At 46.8% G+C, this 21,650-nt stretch overlaps 2 protein-coding genes across 2 annotated transcripts; both read left to right on the top strand.

Moving 5' to 3' along the window:
- Positions 1 to 3,280: 3,280 nt before the first annotated feature.
- LOC136521107 (protein SRG1-like) lies at positions 3,281 to 5,159 on the top strand. Its single transcript, XM_066514822.1, has 2 exons — positions 3,281 to 3,921; positions 4,017 to 5,159. The coding sequence occupies exons 1-2, from the start codon at positions 3,679 to 3,681 to the stop codon at positions 4,917 to 4,919; spliced, it is 1,146 nt and encodes a 381-aa protein (XP_066370919.1). The 5' UTR covers positions 3,281 to 3,678; the 3' UTR covers positions 4,920 to 5,159.
- A 12,487-nt stretch (positions 5,160 to 17,646) lies between these two features.
- Positions 17,647 to 21,100, top strand: LOC136521108 (protein SRG1-like). Its single transcript, XM_066514823.1, has 4 exons — positions 17,647 to 17,951; positions 18,035 to 18,285; positions 20,230 to 20,557; positions 20,722 to 21,100. Exons 1-4 carry the CDS (start codon positions 17,709 to 17,711, stop codon positions 20,962 to 20,964), a joined length of 1,065 nt encoding a protein of 354 aa, XP_066370920.1. The 5' UTR covers positions 17,647 to 17,708; the 3' UTR covers positions 20,965 to 21,100.
- The last annotated feature ends 550 nt before the right edge of the window (positions 21,101 to 21,650 follow it).

Below are 21,650 nucleotides of genomic sequence, written 5' to 3'. Positions count from 1 at the left end.
TTGAAGTGTCACCTGACTTATTTCTTTTGTTTCATGGTATATTCATGAATACTTTGAAAGTTCTGATACAAAAATACCAAATTGTTCAAATGGTACCAAATCCTTACCGGGGGCATAAATAAGGAACTTTTGGGAGTTATTTATTCTAAGCAGTTTCCTTTGTTTTGTTGTTATGCAAATTTAATAGTATGTTCATAAATAAAACAATAATATATTTTTTGGTTTTCCTTTTTATTAAAAAATAAAAGAGAAGAACTACTATTGTTGCTGTTGCTGTACCGGTAGCAGTTCAAGTGGACCGAAGAGTTCTGTCAACAAGTTGCCTTGATTATGTTTCTGTATATTGTATCATTCGTTTCCTTTTTGCCACTGAATGTGCACTTGAAGAGTTTGCTACGTCTCATTCATCGTGCCATAGACAGATATTTCTGTGGTCCGAGCTGTCATGTGGTCCTAGAGAGCATGACATTATACTCCCCCTCTAGTCTAGTCCTACAATTTTGTTTGGAAGAAAAAAAAAGGTTTCCAACTTTTAGACCTTCGAATAGCAACAACCGTTAAAATATTTATTAGTTTACTAAAAACATGTATAGAGATTATAGTCTTAAAAAGTGTTTTAATAAAAATTATGTATATGTTGATTTATATATACATTAGAATCGAAAACCAGCCATATAATATCCAAAATGACAAATTATGGACTGGTGGGATTAACTGAAAGTAAGAAGAATGAAAAGAACCCTATATCTATATATATAGTACAGGTGTGAAAACTGCGTATTATAGCGGACAAAAATATCCGAGCACGTGCCGGCTTTTCCATTGGAATATTGATGAACTTGTGTTACTCCGCGACACTTATATTATTTACTTCAAAATCAGTCACAATCACCATATGTCCATATCTCCAACAACAATGAAGTCCTGCCCGTAAGCGTCATATAAATCTTTGCTCGAGCTACAGGTGAAGATTCCCCAGAATATATTGGCTCCGTTCGCTTCGCTGAAAAAATAAGCTAAAATCTTGTTCCGACTGATTTGTTGTGAGAGAAACACAATATTCAGGCTGAAAAAACAAGCTAAAAAGTACGGATTATAAGAGAAACGAACAGGCCCATTAGTGCTCTATGGTTGAGGCAATCAAAGAAATGGATCCTACCATTTGCTAGATGACAACTGCTTGTGCACTGGCAGAGGCACCCAATAATAATCGGAACTGCTGACACCCGAACCATCCGTCGGCGGTACATGACCCGTGCCGATTTGTTTCCCGTGTGCGCCCGCACTCCGCGCCCACGCAGCACGCCCCCGGCCACGCCTGTGTTTCGCGCGCCCAAGTGAGGCTTGCATCGCCTGGACGTGCCCGCGCCGTGTGCTTGCGCGGGACCGCTCACGCCCCTCTCGCTTTCCATGCGTATTCTATGTGCAACACCCGATCTATTTTTCAAACATCCAAATACAACATTTGCAGCATACGTCTGAAGGCAGATGAAACACTTGAAACATGCGTATGAAACACTTGCAAAAACACCTGAAAACACTTGAAAACATTGCAAACATACGCAACATCCAGATAAAACACCTACAATATGCGTGTGAAACATATACAACATGCAGATAAACACACTTGCAATATATGTCTAAAAACAAATGTAACATTGGGGATAGACGTTTGCAACATACGTATACAACCATTGCAACATCCCAATCTACTTTTGCAACATCCGTATGAAACACTTGCAGCATATATACCTCTTAAACAACTGAAACATCTGAAATGTACGCTTGCAATATACATCCTATGGCGTGGAAACAAACCTGCCTCCAATCGCCACACCTTGATCAAACAAGATAAGTAAATCAATGCATGATTTCCTTTTCGTTGCCGCTGTAGAACCTTCCCATTTACGTTAACATTACTTTCGTAGAACCAAACAACACCTGATGCTAACAGCCAAGTCCGTGATAGAGATGGCAACGGGGAATTCCCCGTCGGGTTTCGTCTCCCCATCCCCGTCCCCGTGGGGCAAGATTTTCCCCATCCCCATCCCCACGAAAGCTCACGGGGGACGTTCGCTCCCCATCCCCGAACCCGACCGGGGAATGCATCCCCGACGGGGTCCTCGTCCCCGCAAGAAGCTTGAGAAAGAAATACTCAAATCAACACTCCAAATGAAGAAATGTTCACTACGTACGCATCTTGCAACATGAATAATGATTGTTTACTTTACAAATCATAGTTGCAAACAAATCACAAAAAAAATCTCACAAACACACAAGTGCTTGTTTCAGGATAGAAAAGTAGATGCAAAACAAGAGACGTCTCTACGTGTCTGCTATCCACTAGCAGGATGAGAAAATGAAGACGCAAGACAGCAACATCTTTCTTGCAAATCGATGTATCGAGCGACAAGCTTGATGCGCAGGGGTCATGGCGACCGGTGATGGCCCGGCCTGGGGCTCCAGACATGCTGCACGGCGCACGCCAAGGGAGGGCGGACTGGCGGAGGGGCTAGGGGCTTTGACTAGCGAGGATGCGCAGCGGCTCGCGCGCCGTCGTGAATCGCGCCGTCGTGGGCGGCGGCTGCGGACTGTGGAGTGGCTGGAGGCTGGGGATTCGAGAGCTGAGGGATTATGGTTACAGGTTTGCATATATACTCAAGCGGCAGATGGGCCTTGGTGGGCCGAATTGGTATGAACCTTTAAGCCAGTGATGCTGAATGCTCTTACGGGTCGGGTTCACGGGGATCGGGGACGGGGGGACGGATCCCATCCCCGTACCCGTCAGACCCGATGGGGATAAGTTTTCTACCAATTAGATCCCCGTGGGGGACAAATCCTCACCATCCCCATCCCCTAATAGGGGAATTCTCCGCGGGGAATCGGGGATCGGGGCCCCGTTGACATCTTTAGTCCGTGACCTCCCGCTCTAACCGTAGTTTATTTGTGCTCCTCTGAAGCAACGGACGTTCCTTTCTTTGCACCTAGCCAGGACACGAGTGCGAATAGGCTATCAATTCCACGACGACGCCGATGCTCTCAGTCGCTTCCACCAGATTAAGTGGTGTGTGTCTTGAATGGACTGGCCCTGGCCCCTGGATCCAGTTATCCATTAAGGTCTAGGAACAGCGGTGCTCTTGCTGTTGCCGTTGCCTCCAGTGACGTTCGTTGACGCTCTGATCGAAGAACGCTTGATCTGCAAAAACGTCACCCATTCGCACTCGTTCTTCGATCCAGTTATCCATTAAGATCGAAGAACGCTAAAACCTGCAAAAACACCCCGTTGAAACACCACCCATTTTTTTTTCTTGAAAGGCCACCGGAGGATAAACTATCCCCACCTGAATTTCATTACCACACATTCCGGTAAACACCACCCATTTTCACACCATGCTCGTGCAGATCTTAGATTAAACCTATAGATAGGCATGAGAGATCTCCCCTCGATCGGGGGAAGATGCGGCCGTGATCCAGATCATCACACTGACAGTTTTGGACTCACTTCCTTGTCAGCTCCGCGTCACGTGTAGACGGCGCGGAGCTCGACCGCCGTTCTATAAATTAGCAAGCAGTCCTATATGAACTGGATCGCAGATACCCAAGGGCAATCAAACAAATTCTTCTTTACTAGCACTAGCCGTCTCTCTAGCCCCAAGTGTAGAAGCAGCACGATCGACGATGGTGCATCAGGCTCAGGGACAGATGGTGCAGGAGGTGGCCGCCGCCGTCCTCCCCACGCTGCCGACCCGGTACGTGCTGAGGGAGGAGGACCGCCCGACAGCCCCACCAACAACCGGTGGCGTCGCGGCGCCCGAGCTGGCGGCCTTCCCCACCGTGGACGTGCAGCGTCTTGCCGACCCCGGCGACGTCGAGGAGGCCGACAAGCTCCGGTCGGCGCTCCAGTCCTGGGGCCTCTTCAAGGTACGCAACGCACACCACACATTCATGTTGGTTTAGTAGACAAAGGCTTCGTGCCAAGTTCACTATGAATCGCTGTAAAATCTAAACTTTGCTAGGTGACCGGTCACGGCATGCCAGTGGCGCTGCTGGATGGCGTCCGGGACGCCGGGGTGGAGTTCTTCCACCTGCCCTTGGAGGAGAAGCTGAGGCACGCGAACCGGGACGACGCCGGCGAGTTCCAGCCCGAGGGGTACGGCATCGACCGCGTGGACACGGACGAGCAGGTGCTGGACTGGTGCGACCGCCTGTACCTGACCGTGCAGCCGGAGGAGGAGCGGCGGGCGCAGTTCTGGCCCGCGCGCCCGCCGGCGCTCGGGAGGCTCCTGCACGAGTACGCCCTGGGTAGCGAGCAGGTGGCGAAGCGCGTGCTCATGGCCATGGGGCGGCTGCTCGGGTTCGGCGAGGAGTTCTTCCTGGACCACGTCGGCGAGAGGGGGAGCACGTACGCGCGGTTCACCTACTACCCGCCCTGCCCGCGCCCGGACCTCGTGTACGGGCTCAAGCCGCACACCGACAACTCCGTCGTCACCGTGCTCCTCCTCGATCGCGACGTCGGCGGCCTCCAGGTGCTGCTCAGGGAGGAGGGTGGCGGCGACGGGCGGTGGGTGGACGTGCCCGTGCTCGCCCGCGACGAGCTGCTGGTGGTCGTGGGGGAGGAGATGGAGATCATGAGCAACGCCGTGTTCAGGGCGCCCACGCACCGCGTGGTGACGAGCGGCGAAAGGGAGAGGATGACGCTCGTACTCTTCTACCAGCCGGAGCCGCACAAGGACCTGCAGCCCGCGGAGGAGCTGGTGGCCGAGGACCGCCCCGCGATGTACAGGAAGCTCAAGGCCAAGGCCTTCGGCGACGGCTTCTGGGACGCGTTTGCGCTCGGCGAGCGCACCATCGACTTCCTCAACATCAAGGTCGACGACAGGGAGTCAGCTGGGAGCATGCCGGAGGCGGCGGCGGCTTAATCACCTCAGCGCTAGCTTGCTTGACGCCATATGAATTATGAACGAACGATCGAGCATGATTGTTCATGCACTGTGTTTGTATTGTATTGTATTGTACTGTACCAAATGAGCGGATGAGCCCGTGTCAGTGTCATCAGCCATGAACACCGTATCTATCGGTCCATGTTTATGCACTTACTGTCGTTCGCACGTCCAGCAGTATAAGATGTAGTGTAATAAGAGATGTGGCCAAGTTCTTCATACAGTAATCTAGATCATCGCCCTATTCGTTTTGGCTTGTTTGGCTGATAAGCCATGGAAAGTACTATTGACTGATTTAGTGTGAGAGAAAAGTACTGTTCGTTGGCTGAAAAAGTAAAACTTATAAGCCAACGAGCCCAAGCAAACAGGGCGCATCACTGGATCTGGTTGGATGTGATTGATGAAATAAAAAATGGTCTTGATGTACAAACCGGAAGTCTTCCCCGATGCTTCAGTATATATAAGCAGAGTTTTACTCGTTTCAGAAGAAAAAAAAAAGGAGTCTTTTTGCGGTTAATTGGGCCCTTGGATCCGTGCCCTGATCGGGGACGCCCACCCGCTCCATGGTTGGTAGACCCTCGTCGCACAGCACCATAAATGAGAGGTGGGGGCCGGGGCACATGGCATGAGGTTTCCCTGGAGCTACCAGGCGCCCCACCGATCATTTCCTAACGCTAACCGATCCAGTGAGAGGGTGCTGCCAGCGACGGGAAGCCGCCACCAATTTCACCGTCGCCTCTGCATCGCCCCTCGCCCTCTAGACTCCACCGTGCCTACGCTGCCACAACACCGACGTCCATGTCGCTGCGGCACCATGGACGCAATTGCGCTAGGGCGAGGTATAGGAACAAGTTTCTCCATCTAAGTCAAGATTATTCCCTGATCTACGTTTTAGAGGTATTATATGCTATCAATGGTACCTAGAGCTAGGTTATCCTAGTGTGTAGATTGTAGATCAGGGTAGAAAAGTGAAACAGAATTAGAACCGAAACCCTAACTCTAAGGAAGAAGACCGCCGCCACGTGAGAAGAAGACCGCGCCACCGCTTCGATGGCGTGCGAGAAGGAAGCCACCCCGAGCTGCCGTGGGCGCGTGGGGTAAGAGACAGAAAGAAGGAGATGAGAAAGATCCAATTCGGATCGAAGCAGAGGGTTCCTAACCCTAACCCTAGAAGGGGAAGAACAACAGAAGAAAGAGGGCTTGATTCGGATCGACCCTAGACATGAACCCTAACCCTAACTCGCGAAAAGCAGGCAGGGGAAGATGAACAGTGGGTTCGGCCAAACCCTAACCGGCCAAATCCAAACCCTAACCCTAGACTCGACCCACTCCGAGAAGAGAGAAGGAGTTTTGGGAGATTAACTCACCGGATTAGCTCCGGGAAGCACCGCTGGTTCAACCGCCGTGGTGGTCTTCGTCCGACCTAACCCTAGCAGAAGAAGGACGGAGCGGTGAGGGTACCTACCAGGGCTCCTTCATCGCAGACACCACCGCCGTGGCGCGGGAAGCAGACTGCACCATCGTATCCGCCAGCGTGAGCAAAGAAGATCCGAGAAGCCGGCTCATCCGGCGTTCTGCCGCGCGGCGTGGGTGTGCTGAGGGCACCACCACAAGGCCACTCGACGGCGGCAGCGCTCACCCTTGGGTGAATGCGCGTGTCGGCGAGGGGGCCTGCGGCGGCGCCGCCATCCTCCAGGCGCCACAGGTGGCTGCTGCTGCCTCTCCGTCGCTCGGAGCAAAACTGAGAGAGGGAGGGAGGAAGAAACAAATGGCTAGGGTTTTTCCAGGGGATGGCGCCGTCACCGTTTTTTATCCTCCGAAGCGCGCGCTCAGCCGTCCGATCTGCATCGACGGTGCATAAGCCACGGGCCGGAGGCCGGCCCAGGCTGGTGCGAGCGAGGAGGGCGGCTTTGTCGGCCTAGGCCCTAGGTTGCGGCCTGGGAAGGCGCAGCGCACGAGCAAGCGAGGTGGACCAGGCCGATTTGCAGCCGGGCCATATGAATAGGATCAGTTTGAGGTTTTTCCTTTTTTCTTATTTTTCCAGTGAATTTAGTTTTTTCCTAGAAATTGATTATTGGCTCAAAGAAAATTAGTTTTGAGGAGTTTTTCCTTTGGGTAAAATCCACCAATTATGTTTAAGTTTGCGCTGCAAAGTTTAATATTTATTATCTGCTAATTAAATTCGAGCCAACGAGAGAATTTAATTCGAAGAGCAGCTATATTTAGTAAACTAAGATTATGTTTATCCTCTAATTAAATTGAAATATGGGAAAATTTTAAATTAGAGGAGTTGTCCATTTTTTGTTTAAGTAAGATTATGGTATTGTCATTTTCTGACCAACGTTGATGATGGCAATATTATAATGAATTTAAGTTTGAAGTTTAAATCTCTGATAAATTTTACACCAACGTGGTCAATTTATCAGAGAGTAGACAAGGACCAAGAAATGCTCCTGAACTAAAAGAATGTATTTCATTATCAAGTTTCCGCTGCAATGATGTTGATTATCTTCTAATTAAATTTCGAACCAACGGGAGAATTTAATTTTGAAGAATAGTTATATGGATTGCAAGTTAATTTATGAGTTTTATGCATTAATTCTATTTTCTGTCCAACGGTGATGTAGAATTGATGCAAAAGCACCTTGTATGTTTTATATTAATCGAGATCACTCGGCTGCATGCCAACGGGCTGCAATGCTGGGGTATGTGAATGGAAAGGCTTGAGTCAAGCCAGTTCAGGACAATTTTTGTTAGTTTACTAATTTTCTGATTAAATTGAAACCAACGGGAAGATTTAATTGGAAAATAAAGGATATGTAAAGTTTTAGTCGTCATGACTAAGTTTTCGTATAGATGTATCCTGTTATGGGGAGAAGTTTTGGCATAGTACTTATGCTTAATTCAATCCTGCATGACAGGAGAAGTTTTCTGATGATTCACATGTTTTGTATCCCTGCATAGCGAGAGAAGTTTGGGTAGCTCTTATGCTGTCCTAGTATTGATCCTTGGCACAATAGAAATGTATTATCATGGTCAATACTAACCAAAAGATAAGAAAAGATGTAAGTGTGACTTGCAAAAGCACCGCTAGTGAAAGATCCTCGTTGAGTTCTTAAAGTGAATTAAGGAAAGTGTACTCCTAAACGGATCAAGAAATAACTTTGTTTACATGACACAATCATGTGAATGAAGTAAGTTAAAAGTGTCTCCTCGTTTACAGGCTTTCTGAATAGTTATCGAAATTATGGTAGTAAAGTTCATGTCCATATTTCGAGGAGGAGAATATCAAGATTAATTAAGAAAATACTCTTCATTAAGAGTGAGATAAAGTTTAATTAAGAAAGATACTCTTAATTAAGAGTGAGATAAAGATTAATTAAGAAAGATACTCTTCATTAAGAGTAAGATAAAGATTAATTAAGTTGTATGCGACCGTCGGAGGAGTACAACGGTCACAACAACGATACCCCTAAGTAGAGAAATAGCTACATTCCTAGACCTTTTAAAGTTTCCGACAGGAAAATAGCGTAGTCAGCGTCAAAGATGTTAAGGTGGTGCTTAAAGCGCCATATGAGGTTTTAACAGATTAAACCTAAAATAAAAAATTTGAAGATACACTATCTTTAGAAAAGATGGAAAGATCTGGGGGAGCATGTATGTAGAGGTATGTAGAGACCTAAGACTTGAAGAGAAGAGGGACTGTGTGCCCTCTCCAGTGACTCAGGAGCAACAAGTTTCTCAATACCTGTTGATGTTGTATGACTAATACAACACCTGTTGTTGCCTCTTCGAAGAAGATGAATAATGTAAACAAGGATCTTGTGATACAAGAGCCTGTAGAATCAATTGCCTCTTAGCAATGAAGAGCAACAACAGCCCCATATGAAAGTGCCAGTAGCTGAGGCCCCAGAAGGTCTCAAAGAATTAGTAAACCAGTTTCCTAATGACTATGAAGTCTATGTTAGTAAAGAAATTCAAATGGAGGCTAATCCCACCTCATTTGAAGAAGCCATGAGAAGCGTTTACTCAGTTTAAATGGCAAGAAAGCTATGAAAGTTGAAATATATTCGATGAGTACCAACGATGTTTGGGACTTAGAAGTAATTCCTAATGGCGCCAAAACAGTAGGCTAGTTAATGGATCTACAAGACAAAATAGTGTCTACAAAGGGAATGTAGAAAGATATAAAGCACGACTTATGGCAATATGCTTTACGCAAAGAGAATGAATAGATTACAATAAGAGTTTTCTCTCCAGTCTTATGTAAGGGTTCTTTTAGAATCATAATGGTGTTAATGGCACATTACGATTTAGAGTTACATCAGATGGATGTAAAGACGACATTCGTCAATGGGGATTTATATGAAAACGAATACATGACACAATCCCAAAAGATTTTGTCGTGGAAGAAAAGAACATATGGAATGTCGCCTGTAGAAATTCATTTATGGATTAAAGGTAAGTCTCTAGACAGTAGTATTTGAAGTTGGTTAAACAATGATAAGAAAGTTTGGGTTTAAAGAAAATAAGAAGGACAATAGCGTTTATATGAAGTTCAAGAATGAAAAATTTATTTTCCACTATCCTATGAATAGATGACATTCTACTCACTAGTAGTGATGTTAATCTGTCATTGGAGAAGAAGTTTTATCCTCAAGTTTCAATATGAATGATCTTGGTGAAGCGTCATTGGTTCTAGGAATCGAAAATTAACCGAGATAGAAGAAAATAGGGATATTAGGACTATCACAAAGGCATACTTAGAAAAGATCTAAAGAAATAAAGTATGCATGCGAGTAAACCTACGCATGCTCCTATAGTCAAGGGTAATAGTTTTGAGAACTTTAAGTGTTTTAGAAATCGATATGAGATCGATCAAATGAACATGGTTCTAAATGCTTCAGCTGTTGAAAGCTTGATTAGTGTACAAGTACAAGTAAGAACTTATTCCTGACCGTAGTTTATGTATCCGGAATATTTTGGCAGAAGTCCAGTCCAGATATAGATCACTGAAATGGAGTTGAAAATTTCTTGTAATTTTGCGAAGTATCATAGGCCTTATGCTGAGTAAGAAAGAATAAGTACTCTCAAATAGTTGATGGTACAAAAGTCAAGTCTTAGCGAGATGTGTAGTGAAATCCACAGCAGTTGCTCACACTCGTAGTTGGAGTATTATTGTGGAAAAGCTTCAAAGAAATAGTTGTGGTGTCATCAGTGATGCATACCATAGTATAACTTGTCATGAGGCTTAAGGAACAGACAAAAGAAGGTTAAGGGAATTTATACCCGGATTTAACAATGGTAGACAACAACAATAACCATTTAAAGTAAGTTAACTCTTAAGACAAGCAAGTCAAGTGCGCTGCTAAACACATTGACACTAAGGTATATGTTGTAAAGGAGAAAATCCAAAATTATTTTGAAAGCATTGAGCACATAAGTACCGAGTAAGTACTTGCGGATCCGCTTACCAAAGGCTTACCACCCAGTGCGTTCAGAGAACACACAGTCGACATGGATTTATGAAAAAGTCTATAATTTTCTGGATACTAAGGGCCTAGTTGATTATCTATTTCAAAATATAGAGGTGCATTGTAGCTGTTAAATCTAATGACAACTGACCGTGACGATGAGACAAGCTCTATACACTGATCTGTGATGGAATGAGAAAAAGAAAAAGGAAGTTAAGTTTAAGTCATAAGGTGAGATCAAGGGGGAAGAATGTTAGTTTGATCTTCACTAATTTATCCAGCCCTTGGATTCCGCGCCCTAATCGGGGCGCCCAACCGCTCTATGGTTGGTGGCCCCCATCGCACAACACCATAAATAGGAGGTGGAGGCCAGGGGCACATGGCACGAGGTTCTCCTGGAGCTATCAGGCGCCCCACCGATCATTCCCTAACGCTAACCGATCTAGTGAGAGGGTGCTGCCAGCGACGGGAAGCCGCCAGCGACTTCACCATCGCCTCTGCATCGCCCCCCGCCCTCTGGACTCCACCGCGCCTATGCTGCCATGACACCGGCTTCCACGTTACTGCGGCGCCATAAATACAACTGCGCTAGAACAAGGTACAGAAACAAGTTTTCCCATCTAAGTCAAGATTAACCTGAAATGTACGTTTTAGAGGTACTATATCCTATCATTTTTCACAATGATGCGATGCCGACGAGGAATGGAGAACTGGTGGTGCACTGCCGAGTGCCGAACGTGCCGCACAGGTGAGTTAGTAGCCGACGACAACGTGGCGTCATGCTGAGGATGGACGAGGAATATAGCCGGAATATGGCCGCCGCCGTGGCGCCGTCTGGGGCCGCGTGGCCTATCGCCTGCGGCACATCCAATACTACGCACGCGCGTTTACCGAAGTTGCTTGTCCCTGTCGGAAGACGATAAGCTCAAGTTGCTCATCAATCAGAGGCCAATCGTCGATGGGCGATCATCGAGAGGTTTGTTTTGGCATGGAGCGACCTGACGAAGACCGAAGAGCACGGCCGGGAGCCCGGGACCCGGGACAGCGACCGACAGCACGCCAGCTTTGGCCGGTCCGGACTCCGGAGTTCCACGGACAAGGCGCGGTTGGCCTGTCACTTTTTGTGGCAACCTGCTGCTGCTTCCGCTCGGCAACCATGGCGGCCGGGCCGGCGTACGACGTACGCGCGGCCGAGTTGCGGGAGCAGACCAACGGCCTAAGTTATCCATCACATACGGATCCGAAGAGGCCCAGCCGCCCAGGTATTCCCGGCGATCTTCACTGGCATAGATAAGCCCACGTTTTTTTTGGGAGTAGCCCACGTATTTGTTGGGGACGTGTCAGGCACGCTCGGGGGCTAAGGCAGGGATCCCCTTTCTCCCCTCTTGATCATCCTGTCTATGGATCCGCTTCAGCGTATCATCGACAAGGCCGCACAAAGAGGAATATTAAACCCGGTACTCCCCAAAGCAGCGACCTTACGGTGCTCTCTGTACGCGGACGATGCAGCCATTTTCGCTTACCCAACAAACACAGAGCTTGACAACCTGCTCAGGTTACTGCATTTTTTGGGGGATTGTTCAGGCTCAAGATCAACATCTCAAGACCGAAATATTTCCTATAAGATTGGACAACACAGCGGTTTCATCTGCAAAAATTCCGCAGAAAGATATGTAGTTTCCCTAGTAGATACTTAGGCAGCTTCGTCCCTGCCTGGTAGATACTTGGGCCTCCCTCTACACGTGCGGAAACTGCGTAAGATAGAGGTCCAACCTTTGATTGATGGAAAGACAGGCTTTTATCCACAGCCGGGAGAGAGACACTAGTAAAAACGGTGTTTTCATCTCAACCGATTTACCATACGACTGCTTTCCCTGAACACAAGTGGTTAAATTAGAAGGATTGATCGTTTGAGGAGAAGCTTCCTATGGAGGGGAGAGACGCCAGATAAGGTTTATGGTGGGCATTCCATCATCAACTGGCCGACGACGTGCAGACCAAAGGACAAAGTAGGTTTAGGGGTACTGGACCTCGAACGCTTCTCAAGAGCTTTAAGACTACGTTGGTTATGGTACCGATGGAAACATCGGGATAGAGCGTGGAACAAACTTATCTTCCGGTGGATGGCCGAGACTGGGAGCTTTTCGCGGCATCGACAGTGGTGACATTAGGAGATCGTAGGATGGCCAAGTTCTGGACGTCATCATGGATTAATGGGCGAACACCAAAAGCTATTGCACCAACGTTGTTCAAGAAATCCAGAAGGAAAACCATAACAGCCTGTGGGAAGAAGTGAACCAAATCCAGTTGCAAGATGATGTGGATGATAGCATTCGTTGGCGCTGGACTGCAGATGGAGAGTATACAACCAAAAGCGCCTACGACATCCAATTCACAGGCACATTTAGCAAGCTAAAACTCCTTCCGATTTGGAAAGCAAAGACAGAGCTCAAATGCAGATTTTTTGGTTGGACGTTGCTGCATAAAAAAATCTTAACTGCGAATAATTTTTTGCGAAACGAAACTGGCCGAACGACCCAATATGCAAGCTTTGTGGTATTGATCCGGAAACACCGACACATCTTTGCAAGGACTGCATATTCACAAAACAAGTTTGGACCATCATAAAGCGATGGCTAGGACCCTCGGTGGTTGACACGGGTATGACAGGATCCCTGCATACTTACTGGCGTAAGTGTCGAGCAAAAAATGACAAAGATCAGCGAAGGAAGTTTGATGGAATTATCATCTACTTTTGGTGGAACATATGGAATGAGCGCAATAGAAGAACTTTTCAGAACAAGGTTATGCAGGTTGATCAAGTGGCGATGCTTTGCAAGGAAGATCTGATGCAATACCAGTTGGCAAATACATCTAATGCTGGATCACAACAAGAGTAGTGTTGGGGGTGTTTCTACAGTTGGTTTGGTTATGAGGGCCTGGACAGGGCTCCTTTTTGTTCCTTTGTTTTTTCAGTCGTTGTTATTAGGCTTCAGGTGGAGTTTCAGGTTGGTAGCTAGTCGGGTTCCTGACCGAGTTGCCTTGGTGGCGTTGAGCTTCGGCTCCAGTTGTGTTCTTGTAACTTTTTAATCTGTTTTTTTCTTTTCTTGTCTAATAGAAATCAGGCAAATCTCTTGCCACCTTTCTAATTTTTTTTTGTTGGGGAACAAAAATTCACGGGGGACGGATCCCATGGACACCTGCCGCATGGATTCACATGTCTGTGAGCAAACCAATGCATGGACATGTCATATAAATTCCGGAGAAGAAGTTAAAAAAAAGAGTAAACTATATTCATCGTACCAAATTGGTAGGTGGTTGCAGATTTTTTTTTTTAGAAACTGGAGGGGCCGCAGCCCCTACAGAAATTTTATTGAAAATAAGACAACATAGCAACAGTTTACACGAGGGTTCAAGAAGAGGAGGGAAAAGGAGAGCTTAGAAACAAAGAAAATAAAACAAAATCTGGGGCTTAGATCATTTCTAAAGATTGTATCGTTGATCAAATTGGATTGAAAGACTTGATTTCACTCTCATACCAACCAGTGTTGCTTCCTTGAAGAAAATTCTGCTGCAATCTTGTAGGCTTATCTGATTTGCATTGAAGATTTTCTCGTTCCTGGCTAGCCAGATTGTCCAACACATAAGAACAATTGCCACCATAAAGAATTGGGAACTAATATGATCCTTGAGTGCATTGATGTTATCAATAGTACCACTGTTAGAGGAAACTGCTAAGTTGATGAGTCCCCAGCACTGCTGGGCAAAGGGACAGTGAAGGAAGAGATGCTCAGTTGTTTCTTCAATCCCTTGAGTGCAGAGTTCACAGTCATATGAATCTAGCTCCATATGTTTTCTTCTCAGTGTGTTTCTTGTACTTAATCTATCCTTCAGAAGTAACCAGCAGAAGACTTGTGCTTAGGTTGGCAGAAGCTTTCCCAGACCCAATTAAATGCTGGATCAATCGGATGATGTCCAATCAGTTTTCTATAGACTCCTGAAGAAGAGAATCTAGTGGATCCCCCATTGTATGACCAGATATCTTCAGTATTTTCCAAGTTTGTTGCTTCCATTAGTTGTTGTAGGGTCTGCATCTGTGTGGATGCTATTTGAGAGAGTGGCAAGTTGAACATTTCTGTAATTTGTGTTTAGACTGAATGCTCTATTGACAGAGATTGACTTGTTTTTGGCAAATGAATAGCTCTCAAGAAATTCTTGTTCAATGGGCTGGTTTAGCCATTTATCCTTCCAGAATAAACAAGTCTGCCCATTTCTAACTTGGATAATTGTAATGTCCTTAAATTGTGGGAGTAACTTTAAAACATCCCTCCACTAGGTGGTTGCAGATTAATCCAACAATTTATAAACTGCTCAAATAGATACAATAACTTAGCAAATTGGTGCATGTATGGTACAAACACTGCCACCGCCAGTATGATAAAATATATACTCACATATTAGATGCTATGATTAATTATTGCAGATTACGGTACGTGCATTATTTGTGCGGTTAGTGTGGAGTAGTTTAAGATAAATTTGGCAACCATAAGACAGTCATCATGAAGCAAAAGTGCTCCACAACGTCCATCAACTAAGCCACTAGCAATAGAGCATCATCACCGAGAAGCCGTGCTACTCCTCGTGAATATAGTCGTGTATTTATATTGTTTTTAAACTTTAACCCTCTATTCTAATCATGCTAAGGTGAGTTTTCACATGAGGATGATCGTTGGTTTAGAATCACTTTACTAGTATTAGGGCTGTTTGGCAGGGATTCGGATTCACCAGATTCGGATTCATTAGCTTGGATCCACCAAAATATTTCCCAAATAGTCTAGATCTACCAAATTCAGATTCATCAAAATAGTGGATCTGGGGGCTGGATTCACCATTTTGGTGGATCTTCTCAATGGGTGCTCCACGAATGGACGTTTCGTACCACCTCGTGGATTTGGGTGGAAATTACCCACCTTTGCCACTGGTTACACACTCTTGCTATGTACCGGTTGGTTTTTTTCTATTCTGTTCGCTTTCTTCTCCACCTGACCGAACGCAAGCCCGCGTCTCCCTCCTCCCGTCGCGGCCAGGGAGGCCGCGCCCAGTGCCGGTCCTAGGATTTTAAGGGCCCTCCAGCGATCTCGTCATAACAACCCCTCTTGACCATGTATAAAATCTTATAATATATAGACGCTAATTTTACTTGCAAAACGAAAGCAAATTCAATAATATATTTTTAATTTAACATGTCTGATAATTATCGATGAACAATATAGATTAAGGAATATATTTGTAGATGTATGATAATTATCGAGGAATAATGTAGATTAAAAAAATAATATATTCGTTTTCTTTTCTCACACATGACAAATGTTTCTTAGGTAATATTCTAAAATTCTAACATGTAAATTAGAAGAAAAATATGACTATATGGGTACAAAGTACTAGAAGTCTGGAATACTATACAAATAATTAATTTGGATTAAAAATAAAAAGGAAAAAAATACCTTGGGCCTAAACAACTAATGGGCGATCGCAATTCATAAGAAGTAAAGAATCAAGATGTCGTCGTCGTGGAGCCCTGCCTGGTCGCCGTCCTCGTGCGTTGTGTCCGTGTCTCCGGTAGTCTAGCTCTTCGCGGCGGCACGGCTCGCCAGTTCCGCGCGTGTAAGGCGCACGTCCCGAACTCACGATCAGAGTGTGTTGTGTGCAGCGTGACTCCTCGCCTCCTCTCTACCCGAGGGCCGTGGGGAAAGAAAACTAGGAAAGAAATGTCAATGTTGTCTTTTTGGACCGCCTAACCAGTTCTATGTCTCTCTTCTTATTAATTTGCTAATGCCTAATAGACTATAGGACCTGGGGGTTTGTATACCTGGGCTTGGGCCCCTCCTCCGCTTGGGCCCTCGGCCGTCGCACCTTGTGGCCTACCCTTAGGGCCGGCACTGGCCGCGCCGCCCACCTCCTCCCTCCGTCCTGCTACTCCGACGAGCCGCCCATGGCCGGAGAATACAGATCTGGAGCATCCTCCGCCCGATGTCGCGGCCCTCCCCCCGGCCTCATAGCAAGGGGCGAGGCCGCCCTGGTCATTTGCTCGGCAGGGGGTGCGGCCGCCATGGCTGGAGGCACGGCTAGGGGCTTTACGGACGATGTTGTCCATGGTGGTTCTTCCCAAGCCCCTGCCGTAGAAAGAGAGGAAGAAGGGGGAAGAACTACATTTCCTTTTTTTCTACTAGAGATAGAGACAATGACATGCGGGGTCCACCACAAGGGCAAAACAAGCCATTCTACCAAAACCTTAGTTTCGTGGATCTGCAACTACTGTTTTGCCAAACAATTCCCTGATAGATCTACGGTGGATCCCAGATCCATGGTGGAACTGATCCACGTTGAATTCCAAATCCAGATTAACTTTTGCAGTGGTGAATCTCTGTCAAACAGGCCCTTAGTTTATAAACTTGTAGGCCGGATCTGTTTTTGCTACAACTACTTTGTTCTTGGTTAATATTATGATTGCACCGGTACGTATTTTGTTATATTGGTAACGTTTGGACCTTATATGCATCATTTCGCTAAAGTTGTTGCACTTAATTAAGTAGTTTATAAGTTGTTCGACTAATTTGCACCGATCTATCAAGGTGCTGTTTAGTTCCAAAATTTTGTAAAAATTTTCAAGATTTCCCGTCACATCGAATCTTTGGACACATGCATGAAGCACTAAATATAAATAAAAAATAAAACTAATTACACAGTTTAGACGAAATTCACGAGACGAATCTTTTAAGCTTAATTAGAATATGATTGGACACTAATTATCAAATAACAACGAAAGTGCTACAATACCATTAAAAAAAAAACATTCGCCAACTAAACATAGCCCAAGTTGTTGTATGGCGGACGTAGTTTACTCTTGATTGTAAAATGAGGAACAAAATTACTTTCGGGATCATGTTCTCCGAACGTGGACACGTTCCCGGTGGCGAAGGATGGGAACAACGCGAGTCCATACCTGGACGTCATATCTGTGCATATGCGACGAACACGGCGGCGCCCCGGGGCCCGCGCGGCCGCGCGTCAAAATAATCGCTGGTCTAGCTACACTAGCAGCCAGACAGACCGGAGAGGAGCAGACGTAGCCCGAAGCGCACTGATCGGGTCGCAGTCGCAGCGAAGATACTAATCGATCCGTTCGCTTGGTCGTACTTTTTCGACTAACGGACATTATTTTTTGTAAATCAGCCAACAGTACTCAGATTACAGAGGCCAGCCCCCCTCTCTGCTCGCAACCTTCAGCACTCTCATGGAAAGTGCAGGAGGGGAAGCGCGGCCGGTGCTGCTGCCGCCGGTGCAAGAGCTCGCCGGCCAGCTGGGCGCCGCGGACGACGTGCCGGCTCGGTACGTCGCGCGCGCAGGCAACGACGACCTCAAGGCGACGGTAACCGCGCCGGTCCCCGTCATCGACCTCGCCCGCCTGTGCCAGCCGGGCGCCGACGACGAGGCCTCAAAGCTCCGGCTGGCGCTCGAGTCCTGGGGTCTCTTCCTGGTACGCACGCACGCGCGCGCGCAGAGTCTATCTTGCTACAGAATATACCACTCGATGTGGAGCACGTATCGATCGGTGTCCAGGTCACCAACCACGGCATGGAGGCCTCTCTGATGAACGCCATGATGGACGCGTCGAGGGAGTTTTTCAGGCAGCCGCTCCAGGAGAAGCAGAGGCACAGCAACATGATCGACGGCAAGCACTTCCAGCTCGAAGGGTACGGGGACGACTGGGTGCCGTCGGAGGACCAGGTCCTGGACTGGACCGACCGCCTTTACCTCAAAGTGGAGCCTGAAGAGGACAGGAAACTTGACCTATGGCCCACATGTCTCAGGTAATCTTCCGATCATGTTGAGGTCGTCAAACTTCTTTGCAATGGGCGCTTTGATTACAAAATTAACATCATACCTCCTCTACTTATTTTTTCTCGAATACGCAAGAGCATTGCGTATCATTTGTATTAAGAAGGAAGAGAGTTTAAATTACAAATGGCCTACGCCGGCCCGACAACAGAAATTTAAAGGGGGGGTTACATAGGCGTTAAGAACTATCTGCGAACACGGTTTGTCGCCGCGTTCTAACTTGCTCCTGGCATCGCCAAGCTGTGAAATCCTGAAGCTCCGGCTTTTGCCCAGCGACCTGCTTCTGCTCTAATGGCCGAAAAGAGGTCGATAGGTGCGACAGCTGCCGCTCTGAAGCAGCGCGCATTCCGTTCTTTCCATACTTCCCATGATACTAGCGCAAAGAGGGAGTCAATACCGGAACGTTGCACACCATTCCAGTCTGTGCGCAGCCGTCGCCACCAGGACACTGTCCTGTAGAAAGTCCCGGTGAATCCGTCCGGGCCGGGCGCTCTGTCAGCAGGGAGTTCTTTGATTGCGTTCCAGACTTCGTCGCTGGTGAATTCTGCTTCTTGCTCGGCGAGGTCAAGTTGTTGGATCCCAAGAGCCTGAAGATTTAGAGTAATGGCCCTTCCCGGCGCCGTCCCGAAGACTCCGGAGAAGTGTGTGTGCAGGGTGCTCTCTATGCGTTCATGCTCAGTGATGACATGATCGTCGACCGTGAGCGCTGGAATGTAATTTCTCCGCTTCCTGCCCCTTGCAATCAGGTGGAAGTAGGCTGAGTTTGCATCCCCCTCGCTTAGCTGCCTGACACGGGACCTTTGCCTTGCCATGGTCCGTTCCAATGAGGAAAGGCCGAGGCATCGCATTTTCATTCTCTTGCGTAGTTCGGCGACGTGCTCAGGCAGCTGTCTAGTTTCTTGTGCTCTGTCTAGCTGGAGTACAAGCTCTCTAGCCATGAGCAGCTGTTCCCTGATCCCTCCAATTTTGGTGGCCGACCATCTTTGCAACTCGCGCACCAACTTTCGTAACATAATGTCGAGCCGCGTAATGGGGCACGGATGTGCTGGCCGCGTCCATGCTGCGGATACCGTGTCCAGGTAGTCATCGAATTTTGGCCAGAAGATTTCGAAGTGGAAACGTGCCTTTGACATAGCTCCCAGGCTGGTGTGCAGCAGGAGCGGACAGTGGTCCGAGGCATCGGAGCCGAGGCCGCGCAGGTGCGAACCTGGGAACAACTCATCCCAGTCTACGGATACCAGGACTCGGTCGAGGCGGATGAGCGTCGGTGAGTCGCGCTCGTTGCTCCACGTGAAGCATCTCCCATGAAGGTGGAGGTCCTGCAATTGGAGCTCTGCCACTGTCCTTCTGAACCTCCTTAAGTTGGCCCTGTCAATACGTTGGTTGTTCTTGTCCGCCTCATTCAGAATCAGATTGAAGTCACCGGTCACCACCCAAGGCCCATGACAGGCGTCCCGGATTGCTTCCAACTCCTCCAGGAAAATGCCCTTTTCTGAATCCGCTTGAGGCCCATATACTGCTGTGAGCCACCAACCTGACTCGTCGTTCCCCTGCAGTTGCTGCCTTACCCGCACAGTGACGGAGTAGCAACCTACAAGCACATCGCTGAGGGACACATCTGGTTGTCTCCCCGCTATCAGTATACCGCCACGAGTGGAAGAGGCAGGTAGATACGCAAAATCCCTGAAGCTTGCACCGAGCATGGAGAATATCAAGCGCTGAGGAATTACATCAAGTTTGGTTTCTTGTAGAGCTACGATCGCCGGCCTAATGTCAGCCACGAGCGTCCGCACGTTGTCTTGGCGCGCTCTGGAGTTCAGACCCCGTACGTTCCACGATAAAATGGAGATGTTCTGCACCAGATAAACTTGTAGCAGACAGCCTAACGCCATGCCGTGGTCGCCTTTTCTATGCAGGGATGTTCTGCACGATTTCACCACAAAATGCACGAGAGTGAAGGACTGCCTGCTTCCAGAAATGGCGAAGCTGCTGGAGCTTGACGACGACTATTTCATTGACCAGTTCGGCGGCAAGGCTGACGCCTATGCCAGGTTCAGCTACTATCCTCCATGCACGAGGCCGGATCTCGTCTTCGGTCTGAAGCCTCACTCCGACGGCACATTCGTCACGCTTCTCATGGTAGACAACAGCGTTGGTGGACTTCAGGTTCTCCAAGATGGAGTCTGGTATGACGTGCCGACCAGACCTCACACCCTGCTCATCAATCTAGGAGACCAAATAGAGGTAATAATGAGCTATCATTCGTAAGCACTTATTTGTGTCATATAATCCATTTACGATTGGAAATAGAAAATTAAAGGTTAGGTAATCTGGTTATGCTTACTATAAATGCAAGATTGACAATTGATATCTTTTTTTTTCTGAATTGTGCAATTCTTTTTACACAGATAATGAGTAATGGGATCTTCAAGAGCCCAGTGCATCGGGTTGTAACAAATGCTGAAAAAGAGAGGTTATCAGTGGCTCTGTTTTATTCTATAGATCCTGAAAGAGAAATCCGGCCCGCAGATAAATTGATAGATGAGAACCATCCAGCACTATACAAGAAGGTGAAAATCAAAGAATATATTGCTGGCCTCTATGAACACGTCGCTCGAGGGGAAATGGTTATCGAGACTGCAAAGATATAGATGTGATTCTATGTAATGAATAAGGGACCTGACTGAAACCTTGCAATCCCAAATATTAATAAAATTATTCTTTAGTAAGAAAAGAAAGTGTATATAGGTCGATGTGGCTTTCCTCAGCTTTAATGGCGCGTCTTGCTGGAAGCCCTGTCCAAGCGTCCAAAATTAGATGCTTGGAAGTGTTGTCTAGTCTAGACACCTGCTCGCTCCAAATAAGATAAACTTTAATGGGTCTAAATGCTCTTTCTAAAAAAGAAAAGCTGAAGTACACAAGAATTAGATAGAAACATAAGTATTGTACTATGGATAAGTAAATAATATTTGTTCTTTCTATAAATTTTGTCAAATTTAGAAAGTTTATCTTATTATGACAAAAAACTCTCCCTTATTTTGTACTATGACTGTAAAATCTACAATTTACTATTTTGTTTTATTATGATAGGTAGCATAAAGTGAATCAATACCCAGCAGACTAAATGAGCATCAAGGATCAACTGTATTTATCTATGACTAGGCGCCAAAATAGACTATCTGAACACTAGCTTTACTACCAAACTTTCAGTTCAATGGCAAACAAATGTATAGATTGCAAAAAACATCTCACCTGCAGCACGGGTTGCTACACCAAGTTACAGGGATCAAGTGATTTACAATTCCTCTCTCCACAGCTGATGATGCCTAAACAAGGA

The sequence above is a fragment of the Miscanthus floridulus genome, chromosome 18, assembly GCF_019320115.1.
Source record: "Miscanthus floridulus cultivar M001 chromosome 18, ASM1932011v1, whole genome shotgun sequence".
Lineage (NCBI taxonomy): Eukaryota > Viridiplantae > Streptophyta > Magnoliopsida > Poales > Poaceae > Miscanthus > Miscanthus floridulus.
Note: the sequence above shows the minus strand (reverse complement) of the source record. Positions and strands in the feature narration are given on the sequence as shown.